This window comes from Jaculus jaculus, chromosome 10 (assembly GCF_020740685.1).
Source record: "Jaculus jaculus isolate mJacJac1 chromosome 10, mJacJac1.mat.Y.cur, whole genome shotgun sequence".
NCBI classification, from domain to species: Eukaryota; Metazoa; Chordata; class Mammalia; order Rodentia; family Dipodidae; genus Jaculus; species Jaculus jaculus.
Genome location: NC_059111.1, coordinates 83,098,489 through 83,111,200, shown reverse-complemented (window position 1 = coordinate 83,111,200; position 12,712 = coordinate 83,098,489). Strand labels below are relative to the sequence as shown.

General features: G+C 34.4%; 1 protein-coding gene across 20 annotated transcripts in view; it reads left to right on the top strand.

Annotated features, from left to right (window-relative positions):
* Cadps2 (calcium dependent secretion activator 2) overlaps positions 1-12,712 on the top strand; it is a 586,012-nt gene that overhangs the window by 386,660 nt on the left and 186,640 nt on the right. For all 20 annotated transcript variants that reach the window (XM_004658596.2, XM_004658595.3, XM_004658593.2 and 17 more), the window contains exons 10-11: positions 8,309-8,417; positions 9,951-10,151. In XM_004658596.2, coding sequence (XP_004658653.1) covers positions 8,309-8,417; positions 9,951-10,151 — 310 coding nt within the window. The remainder of the gene's footprint in view (positions 1-8,308; positions 8,418-9,950; positions 10,152-12,712) is intronic.

The following is a 12,712-nucleotide window of genomic DNA, read 5'->3' as shown; positions in this document are numbered from 1 at the left end:
CAACAACTCACTGGAAGATATCCCATCCCTGGCACTGAAATTTTTCTACTAACAGTCTGTGGCTCCTGAATGTGCCATTATTTTAAAAAAGTAGGTTATCATATGGCTTATTCACAATATCCTGAATGTTGATTAACCCTTACCCTACTCTTCTTTGACTCAAACTCTTCCCCTAACCTCAGTTAAGGCATTCTACCTCCAGTAATCTGTTCATCTACTTACATGTATATAGTACCATCTCCTTAATACTCCCCTCTCCTCCCTTCCTTATAGCCCTTTCCTAGCTTACTAGCTTCTTCTACCTATTTTTTTTACACCAACTCAGATACAAGTCTAAACATTTGTAGTTAAGATGTATATATGGGAGAGAACATATATTTGGCTTACTGGACCTGGATTACTTCAAGGTATAATCCTTTCCTAATCTATCTATTTCCCTGAAAATTTTATAATTTCTCTTTCTTTCTTTCTTTCTTTCTTTCTTTCTTTCTTTCTTTCTTTCTTTCTTCTTTCTTTCTTTTTTTTCTAAATAGAATTGCATTATATAAATGTACCACATCTTCATTATCCACTCATCATTGAAGGTGTATCTGGGCAATATAAGTTTTTTTTATTAGATATATTTAATAGTTTGTTTTAAGGTCTAGTTCATAAATAACATGGGATTATTTTTTGTTTTTATTTTTGTTTTCATTTTTAGTTTGGATGGATTACATCAATACAATGTAGATTTTTGTTTTATTTGTTTATTTATTCAAATATGGGTTCTCATGTAGTCAAGGCTGTCTCACAGTTCTTAGCAGAGACAAATCTTTTGCCTCTAACTCCCAAGTGCTTAAGTTCAATTTTAAACTAAAATTTTATTGAACATATTTTTTTCTTAAAGACTTTAAAGCCATCTGAGCACATGAAGCCATGCAATATGAAAGGCCCCAGCTGAGCCTCCTTTGTAAATGCTCACTGGCCAGTGAGAAGAACCTTGGAGACTGGTCATCTCCTCTCTGGTTCAGCTTGAACTTGGAGAAGAAATCTCAACAGCTCTCCATAGACACTTGGTATAAATCAGGAGGTTACCTATCATTTGGCACATACCTCACAGCTGAAGATCACTGTATTCTCCAGGAAAGATGATGACTGGGTGGAAGCAGATGCCTAGGAAGAGATTCTATCATATTAAAATCAAATAGGTTGATTTCATATTTTTAATAATTCAATGACATATGGACTTGTATCAGTTTGTGTCAAAAAAAATGAATGATTTGGATGAGGCTATTGAGAGGTATCTGGTATAAATCAGATGGTAAAACTAAAGCTAAAAGGAAGAAGACTTCATATTGTAGACTCAGTCGTACAGACTAAACACTGCATAAGCCGAAGTCAGCCCTGCAGAAGACAATAGAGAAATGAGAACTCATAAAGATAAATATTGAAGAAAATTCATAATGTAACCTAACCAAGTTTGTTTTTCCATGTAAGAAAAGGAAAATGTAGATACATCAAAAATAATAAATGATAGGAAAAAAACATGGTATTAAAAATTTATCTGCAACAGATTTTCTACACTTTAGGAAAATCGAATAAGACAAGAACCATGTAGAAATAATTCTTCAAAAATACCTCCCAGTCAGCAATGTGAATGTTACATCAGATATCTCCTTCATGCTTAACTATAGAAGGGAGTAGAATTTTAGCTTAAGAGAATTGATGGAAAATTATGTAACTATAGAGTTTAATATTCATCTAAGAAATTCTTCATGGGTAAAAGTACTGGGAAGATGTTTCCTTCTGAGGGAGGATTCAGAAAATATATAGTTTCTTTTATGAATGTTGAAAGGGGAACTCAGAACATTTGACAAACTGAATAACTAGTATCTCAGGCTGATGAAATTTAGTTAAAAACAGTTAAAAAGCAAAGTGATGAAAATATGTAGTCTACTCTGAAATATTGTTAAAAACATTTTTAATCAAATATAAACATGGAAAAATGATTCTTTTTTTTTTTTTTTTGAGGTAGGGTCTCACTGTGGTCCAGGCTGACCTGGAATTAACTCTGTAGTCTCAGGGTGGCCTTGAACTCGTGGCGATCCTCCTACCTCTGCCTCCTGAGTACTGGGATTAAAGGCGTGCGCCACCACGCCCGGCTGGAAAATGATTCTTGACATGAGTTATAGAAATACAGTTGCAATGACATGTGAATTCTGAACTCTATATGTAGTCAGAATAATGAATGGGACAATCATAATGAATACTGCTCATATAAAGAACAGTGGAAGATTATATTATTTTAATATAAAAATATATAATTAACTTTCCTGTATAAATTAATGCAAAAATTGTACATATTATATAAATAAACAAAAAAAAACAGAGAAAATCTTACCAGTTTTCACTTTATGTACATTACATTGAATTGTTGAACTCCCAGATAGGGATATCAAAGCATGTATATCTGCATGGTGATTTTAAAAATCTTATAAAAGTAAAGATATAAAATAAAGCAGGACACAAAATATTTTAGATAAATAAGTATAAATGAAAAATACTAGGTATATATAAAAATTATAAATTCTTATTAATTAAAATCAAAAATATTGTAAAATAAATTATGATCATATATTAAATATACATCTAAAGAACCTAATAAATGATCTATTAATTCACTTTTATCTCAAATACACCTTGTAGTTTTTGACTGTGATTCAGTGATTTTTTTTAATGTGAAATATTTGAATTTGTTTGGTCTTGAAAGCAAATGAACAAAACATAAAAAGAATCAAGAAATTATAACTTGAAAATGGGGTTGGAGAGATGGCTTAGCAGTTAAAGGCACTTGTTTGCAAATTTGGAAGGCCCAAGTATGATCCCTAGTACCCACATAAAGCCAGACACACAAAGTGGCACATGCACTGGAATCCATTTGCAGTGATATGAGGCCGAGGCAAGACAATTCCCTCTCTCTTCCTTTCTTCACACCTTCCTTCCTTCCCTCTTTCTCTCCATCCCTCAAATAAATATTTAAAAAATAATAATAATATTTTTTAAACCTGTCTATGTTGATTAATGATAGAGCATATTGCCCCAAAGTTTATAATATTAAGGCAAATCTAGAAAATTAAGTTGATATAAAAACATAAAGTAATGCAGTTTCTTTTCTGACTTCAAATGCCATAGACCCCATTTCTACATATATCACCTCCAAAACAACAAATCTATAATACTAACAGGAAAGACATCAAAAGTGGCTGAAAGGACAATACATGGAATATTGTAATAAAATAATCCATGCTTTGCTGATAATATCCTTGGGCTAGATGGCACTATTGCATTGTAGGAAATATGTTTTGATTATTTATTTTGAGAGAGAGAGAAAAAAAAAAGAGGCAGAGAGAGACAGAATGGGCACAACAGGGCCTTTAGCGGCTGTGAACAAACTCCAGATGTGTGTACCCTTTGTGCACATGTGCAACATTGCATACTTGTGTCACTGTGTGTCTGGCTACATGGGACCTGAAGATTCAAGCATGAGTTTTTAGGCTTTGCAGGCAAATGCCTTAACTGATAATCCATTTCTCCAGCCCTAGAAACACATTTTACGGTGCTTGGAGGTCAGGGTTTTGCTATGTAGCTCAGGTTGATAGGGAACAGCAATCATTTCTCAGTTTCCTAAGGGCTGGGATTATTTCTGCTCAGCTTATGTCAGAGAATGATCTTGTACTTTATTTTCAGTATAGCTTTGTTCTCAGTTTAACTGATCCTTATTTTAATGAGATTTTAGTCCTCTGAATATCACAGTTTCTTGATTCCAAATGTATTCTCTCCAAATCCTTATTACATAATCAGACTCTGTGATCCTATCAAATGTGGCAATAACATTTTATTAAACTGGTGGATTTTTGCTAATGAAGTAATGACACAGTAGAATGTTAATATAGCATGGTCATAAACTAGTAATACTAAAATATTCAACTCATTATACCACTGGATAGTATGTAATATATAAAATATATTATGTATTTATTATATATTAAATATGCTTATATTTATTACATATGTACAACCTTGTGTCAGAACTAAATATACATTTTATTGTCTTCTTTTACAATTCCAAAAATTTCACCTTTTTCATGCCTGCTGTTTGATCACACCATCTGTTTACCTTTTTTTCTGTTAGAAAACACAAAGATTTTGTTACTTAAATAAAGCATATGTTTTGAGATATTAAAAATATCTATGTCATGTAAGTAATAATTACTCACTAGACAAGTTTTTCAACTTTATGTTTGATATATTAAGTTTGTATTTTTTTCTGAAATGCCATATTATTTCATATTATTTAGAGTTTTTTATGAGTATGGTCATATCATAATTGTCTGTATATATTGAAAAATGAAGCCTATTTCCTACTTCTTCCATGGCTATAAACAGTAGTTGAAAACTTACTACTTGAATGAAGGAATAAATTTATCTTCATCCTTACTTTGCCTTGAACATTTTGATTAGAGTGTTTGGCATTTGAAATTAATACATTTAAGAGTAAACATTGCTTAGTCTGGCAAGGGTTTTTTTTTGCTATTTTTAGCATATTAGTATATGATTTATACCTTTAAAAATGGCACATTTTCAGATACAGTTGCCAAGAGTAATTACTGAAGTCAAATATATTGAAATCCATATAGATTTAGGCAGAGATTAATTGCCATATACTTTGGGTGTCATTTTATTCATGTTATGGATTTGAGTCAAAAACAAGGAAACAAAATACAAAGTAATGCAGTTATAAAAGTAATGGGAACAGGCTTGTGAGATACTTGGGAAAAAAAAGTGGAGGATTTTTAGATTGAGAAATAGAAAGTTGGTTTTAAAAGATGAAGGTAATGTTCTGCTACATGGTACTTCAGGTGAAGAAATGTATTAAAAGTTGGAGTTGAATAGTCTGTATGGAGTACTTCCCACCAGAGGTAGCTGTATATTGTGTCTAGTAACTGCTGGAGCTGTTTGCTAGCTGGGTAGAGAAGTCATACCCTCCTGTGCTCTGCATCTCTCTCCCAACAGGTTCCAGATTATTCATGTGCCGCTGTACCAGGGGATTTCTCTTAGGTTTTAAGAGTCCCCCACATACGAGAAGATGTGATTTATGAATTACATGCTAAAATTATATATTCTATTTTTATAATAATTTATTTCAAAAAGTGTTACTATATAAATTCTCCAAATATCTAATAAGTATAGTTTAATTATAAATAAAACAACTTTGACATAACTCTTTTTTATACTAAACCCATCATTACAATTTTTTTTTTTTTCTGGAATGGACTGAAAATGTCACAAAATGTCTCTCAGATATATATCTGTCATACAAAACTTAGGCTTTACATTCACATATGATATGAAGAAAAATTAAAATTTCAGAATTGGCTAAGTTTTGAAATTGGTAATATGGCTCCTTGCCATGTAATATTAAGAGCATAGTGGCACATTGTTATAATTCAAGCATTGGAGAGGCTGAGGCAAGAAAATTATAATTAAAACGCCAGGCTGGTTTACATAGTGAGACCATTTCATCCCCCCCCAAAAAAAAGGAAAAGGAAAAGGAAAAAAAAGGCTGGGAGGGTTGAATTCTTTCCTAGCATGCTCAAAACCCACAGTTTAATCTCTGACACTAAAAGTAAAATTCTCACTCATATATTCTCTCCCTCTCTCTCTCTCTCTCTTTCTCTCATTTTTTTTTGTCCAACACCTAGAAATCTTGAATTAGATATACTACTATAGATCATATAGTAATATCTTTTTATGGGCAGAAGTAAACTGTAAGGACTGAAGAAAAGCTTATGAATTGATGAAATGGCTACAGTGACATTGGAGAGGGGCCTGATTAGGTTGTACTTTATTGTCCAGAAAAAAATACATGTCTGAGATGCACTTAAGGAGGGAATTGAAAACAGAGATCTGATAAGGCAATTAGATGTAGCTCCCAGTGAACTGGTGGGCTCAAAAAAAGAAATATTATCTGACTAGTAAATTTGTATTTATGGTTAGAATCCGAAGGTATAGAAAACTGGCCTTCAAAATTTTTATTACTTGCACTTAATGGTTATGTTCAAGTTTATTTTTTCAATTATATGGGAAATATGGGAGTTATGAAACAGACATATAAACTGTTGCTGGACTGGTGACAAATCTAGGTCATTGGAGTTTAAAATAAAAGAGGTATGAACTCTTTGCCTAGATTTAATAGGATAGCTACAAATAAAGCTGTGTAAATATGAGCTTACAATCTAAAATTAGAAACTAAAGTGATGGTTTTCCACCCCTAAGAACTTCAATGATAAAGATTTCTTATATGTAAACAGTGACCCAGTGATATTTAAGATGCTTTTATATCTAAATGGGTTCAAAAATAAAAGGACTGACAACATCAACACATAACATTATACTATGAGAAATGAACAGCCAGATTTAGAAAGGGCATTTTCCAAACATGGACCCTACAAAGCTGAAAAGCATAGTCACTGGCCTGTGAGCCTATTGGAACAGATAAGTTACTTGATTAGGTACCCCTGAAGTGGTGTCATTACTTACTAAATAGTAGGTAAATTCTTAAGAAATTACTAAAACTCCATATGGACAAATGAAGGAAAATAAAATATAAAGAAATTTAGAGTAACATGTAAAAAATAAGTTCCAGTATATCTTAATTGAATTTGAAGAACAAATCTAACTGGAACAGAAGCAATGTTTGAAAAAAGATGCACCAGGGATTATCCAATGAAACCATGAGAAACAAAGATAAACAGAACTTCTAAGAACAGCCACAAAGCAAAAGACAAATTAGATACAAGGCAAACAAAACTGGACATCCATCAGACATTTTAGCATGGTACATAACCCTGTAACAATGGGGTATCTTCAAAGTGTTGATAGCATTTACAGGCTAGACACTGTATATAAAAGAGCAATACCTGAGTAAGAACAAATTAAAGACATATTTCAATATAATAATGTTTCAATAACTTCTACTATAAGATAAAAAAAGAAATTCATAATGATTAAATGGGATTCAGAAAGCAGTCAACAGCAAAAAAAATTTAAAAACAGGAAGACAGTATAAAGATTGAAAATATAAGTCTGTATATTTGGGACTTTGGAGACAGTTCTATCAATAAAAAGTTTATATTGCAAGCATGAGGACCTAAATATCCACAGAACCTATGTTAAATATAGCTGGATGTTGTTGCACACATTTGTAATCCCAAATCTGGAGAGGTAGAGGTGGTTGGATCCTGGGGTTCACTGTCTACCTGGTCTAGCATAATTATGTGAGTTCCATGCCAGTGTGATGCCCATATCTAAAAAGGTGGATGGCACCTGAAAGGAAGGACACACTCAAAGCTGTCCTTTGGCTGACATACACATATGCAAAAAAATAAAAAAGTCTTATATTTTGACTGAATATTATCTACTGCTAAATAAGGTGGAAATAAAAGATGTGGATGAACACTTAAGATGGGAGGACATGAGGGGAGTAAAGCAGAGATTACTATATTTACAACCAGCTTTAGTTAAAAACAAAATGGGATTTGAGAGGTCACAAAAATGATTAACATGTCATTTATACTTTCTATATAATTGTCAACAAATGGAGATTTATTAATGTTTAATTAGAGACCAAAAGGATAGTTACACAGCTTAGTGAACATCCAAAAAGATTGATTACAAAGCATGAGCATAGTTTGTATACTTTTTATCTACTACATAAATAAGCAGGCATCAGTGACTTGAGAATCTCTGGTTCATAGGCATAGGGAAGATATGACTTCAGGCTGACACATGAAAGGTACTTAAGGACTGGGAAGGTAGATTAGTCTATGAAGTTCTTGGCATGAGAACCTCAGTGTTATCCTCAGAACCTACATAGTAGTACTGGCAATGTAATCCATTGTAATCCTAGTGCAAGGGAAATAGAGGCAAGAGGACCCCTGAGAATTGATGGCCAACCAGGCTAGCCTAATTGGTGAGCTCCAGGCCCATGAGAGATGCTTTCTCAAAAAAAAAAAAAAAAAAGTGGGTGGCATTCCTGAGACTGATACTCCACCCAGGTTGCTATCTGGCCTCCATAGGTGCATGCACATGTGTGCTCCCAAATATACCCATAACATGCACATAAAAGAAAGGTACTTTAACTGCTAGCTAGGTGTTAAGCAATGCTAATAGGGTATATATATTTTTTCTTTGGGGTAAATCTTGATTAAAGAAAAAGCTAAAAGTTAAATTTGATTATTTTTATGACTGTGAACATTTTTTTTTTCAGGTTAGCCAGTACACCTTTGCTATGTGCAGTTATAGAGAAAAAAAGTCTGAACCACAAGAATTAATGCAACTTGAAGGGTACACTGTGGATTACACAGACCCACACCCAGGTAACTTCCAGATATGCGAGATTGCCTACAACTTCATATGCACTTTGGGTCTATTATATAATTCACACTCCCGTTGTTGACTAGGAGCTATATTTCATTCGTATTTTTTTCATATTTTTATTTATGTCTTTTTAATAATGTTTTTATGAGGGATGTTGCTTTTAGCCATAATGCACTATCCTACAGTTTTAGTACAAAGATAAAATAGATAAATGTTACTGGGACATTAAAAATATGTGATAAATATCCCCAGTGCATACAGAAATGTCAATGGACAGCAAAATTGCATTTGAACTAGGACAAATATGACAAACTAGTTATACAATGTACTCTGATTTTTCTCTACAGCAGTGCATTCTTATATTTAGGTTTCTCCCTCTATGTTAACATATTTTGAATACCATATAATGAAAAAAAGCTAAACAAATCTAAAACATGTTTTGAGTGCCAACATGGTAACATAACTAGAAAATTCTCCACCTGACCTCATTTGACAGGTTTTAGTCAAAACACAGGATCCCTAAAGATACTCATGTGCAATTAACCTTCAAGATATAGTATAATTTATGTCTGAAACTAAAGTTAACTTTGTGATAAGGCTTTGATTTCATCCCTAAGATCACACATTGTATGCCAGTGACTCCAAATCGAAAAATCCAGAATGCTAATCTCAAGCATTTCAGGTTTGGACCCATAAACCTATACTGCATGTATCACTGAACACCTGCTATTTAAAGATAAGTGCATAAATGAATATATGGATATTATTGAAACTAGTATAGATAGTATAGGAAATACATATAATAGATAGATAAATGGATAGATATCGGTGGTTAAGTTTACTAATTGTTCACTTACAAATATAAAATACCATCGTATCCATGCAAAAGTTTTACAAAAGTAAAATACCAGACATGAGGTCCATTATGCCTTCCCTATATTTTTTTTCTTTTGCTGAACTTACCATATATTTCTTCTACATACAGAATGGTTATTATGCATGTCATGAAAAGTACTTGCCTCTGTACTATGAAATATCAACTTTTAACATGCATTATGTGGGTTGAGTTTGTACATCTTGCAGAATGCTATACTGTCAAGGACTTTTTTTAAAAAAAATTTTTGTTTATTTATTTGAGAGCAACAGACAGAGAGAGAGACAGGGAGAGAATGGCGCGCCAGGGCCTCCAGCCACTGCAAACGAGCTCCAGACGCGTGCGCCCCCTTGTGCATCTGGCTAACGTGGGACCTGGGGAACCAAGCCTCGAACCAGGGTCGTTAGGCTTCACAGGCAAGCGCTTAACCGCTAAGCCATCTCTCCAGCCCTGTCAAGGACTTTTTATTTCCCCAAAATAATATGAATGCTTGAAAATGTCATCTCTTCAAGTCATAGGCAGTGGATATGATTCTCAATTAAAATCACTTAAAACTTTGATCTACTAATGTCAAATTATCCAAATCCATGATCTGCTATGAAAAACAACTGAAATCTGACATTTACAAAATGTTAATGATGTCTTTGTTCTTCCACAGGCCTTCAAGGTGGTCATATGTTTTTTAATGCTGTCAAAGAAGGAGATACAGTTCTATTTGCCAGTGATGATGAACAGGACAGAATATTATGGGTTCAAGCCATGTATAGGGCCACAGGTCAGTCCTATAAACCAGTCCCTGCAGTGCAGACCCAGAAGCTGAATCCTAAAGGTGGAGCTCTCCATGCAGATGCTCAGCTTTGTAAGTTTGTTTTAAAAAATTATCAATTAATATCATTAATAAAATCCAACATTGAGGCAAGATTTTTTTCAGTGTTACAGTTTACATCATAAATTTTCTTTTTTTGTTGTTTATTTTTATTTATTTATTTGACAGCAACAGGCACATAGAAAGAGAAAGAGGCAGAGAGAGAGAGAATGGGCATGCCAGGGCATCTAGCCACTGCAAATGAACTCCAGATTCATGCCACCTTGTGCATCTGGCTTATGTGGGTCCTGGAGAATCAATCCTTGAACTGGGGTCCTTAGGCTTCACAAGCAAGCATTTAACCACTAAGCCATCTCTCCAGCCAACATCATAAATTTTCTAATTAGATAAAAGTAGTACATATTAGTAGTAGTCATAAAGTCAGTTTTCTAGTTGTTCACATCATTCTGGAGTAAATGTACTTGCAGATTTTAGTTAAGGATTTGCCAAGTATTAGGATAGTTCTAGGATTCTTAAGAGCATACCCCCCAAAAAAAAGAAAGAAAGAAAATTCTTCAAGACTACACAAAATAACATTAAGTTTTTGCAACTTTAGCTTAAGTTTAGTACAGAAAAGGAAAAACTATTGCAAAATGAGGTTTTTTCAGTGATAAGATTCCAGAACACCAAATAATAATCAATGTGTGCATTAGTTCTTAGTCACACTGGAGGATAGTAGAATGATGAAATGATTAAATCTTGGAAAGTAGTATTCTTTTTCTCTCTCTCTTTTTTTTTTTTTTTTTTTTGGCAAGTGCCTTAGGATGTCATTTTCCATATGCTAATTGAAACCATGAAAGCAATATATTTCATTGTAATTTGCTAGTAACTAATTGCAAGTTGTAATAGTGTTCAGAAAAGTTTCAAACATAAATTAAACAATCACTAAACCATATGTTTTATCTTGTTATACTTTACAAAGCTTTTGTGGTTTCTCCTGTGATAAATCATTTCATCTTTATCTCTAAGCTAAAGAAGTGGCTTTATATTGTCAAGATCCTTCTCCAGGGTAGTAACATCTTGACATGCATTATTTTCTTCTTTTACTTTTCATGCATCAGATAACTGCCCTCTTTTCTTTTCAGACCTGGTTCAGTGTATCACATCTGAGCATCTTAAAGGCTCTTTAGGCCAAATGATTAAAGTTAGAATATGAGCTCTTTTTAAAAATGTTTTCCTTTAGAAGTCATATATTTGTAGATTTTTTTTCCTTTTCAATTTTTTTGAATTGACAACTTCAATGATTACAAAAATTATCCCATGGTAATACCCTCCCTCGCCCCCCCCCCCCCACTTTCCCCTTTGAAATTCCATTCTCCGTCATATCCCCTCCCCCTCTCAATCAGTTTCTCTTTTATTTTGATGTCATGATCTTTTCCTCCTCTTATGATGGTCTTGTATAGGTAGTGTCAGGCACTATGAGGTCATGGATATCCAGGCCATTTTATGTCTGGAGGGAGCATGTTGTAAGGAGGCCTAGCCTTCTTTTGGCTCTTACATTCTTTCTGCCACCTCTTCCACAATAGACTCTGAGCCTTGTAAGGTGTGATCGAGATATTGCAGTGCTGAGCACTCCTGTCACTTTTGTCCATCACCATGATCCCTTCTAAGTCATCCCAAGGTCACTGCCATCTGAAAAGAGAAGATTCTCTACCAAAAGTGAGAGTAGCATTAATATAAGGATATGAACATTAAGAGAAGTTTTATTGGGCAGTATGATAAGCATAGTATATACATTTAGCCAGACAGCGGCAGATGTTATACCCCTAGGGCTCATGACTACCCCTGTTTTAAGTTTTCAGTATCAGAGATGTATTCCCTCCCACGGAGTGAGCCTCCAGTCCAATTAGAGGGAAGTTGGTTTCCACCATGACAGACATGCCACTGCTGCAGCCATTGGCTTATTTGGGTGGGCTGGCCGAATATAAGGCTTGCAGTGTCCACTGTTGACTATCTTCACTGGTGATTTCTCTGTCTCCCATTGAACTGCATGCAGAATGGCTTCTTCCAGCTTTCTGTCAGCTGGTCTGCATGGAGGAGTTTATCAGCTCAGTTCCAGCCGGATTTCTCAGTGGTCTTGCAGCACAAGCACGTGGAGTCTTCAGCAATAGGGTCTTGCCATCTATTCCTGGTGGGAAACCAAGGGCCTCAGCAATGGCCTATAATGTTTTGGGGGCATCACGGACCTCCCTGGCCAACAACTCACTGGAAGGTATCCCATCCCTGGCACTGAAAATTTTTCTAGCAACAATCTACGGTTCCTGAGTGTTCCATTGTACAAAAAAGTAGGTTTCCATATGATTTATTTATATCCTCTTAGATTTTGATTAGCCCTCCCTCCACCTTTCCTTTACTCAGTCTCTTCCCCTGACCTCACTTGGGCATTTTCATCCCCATTAATCTGTTCTACTTATGTATACACCATCGTATTAAGTACCCCCACCCTTCCTTTCTCTTCCCTTTATATCTCGTTTCTAGCTTACCCTTTGCTACTGAGTTTTCTTCCTACTCACACAGAAGTCCAATCATCTGTAACTAGGATCCACATAGAGAGA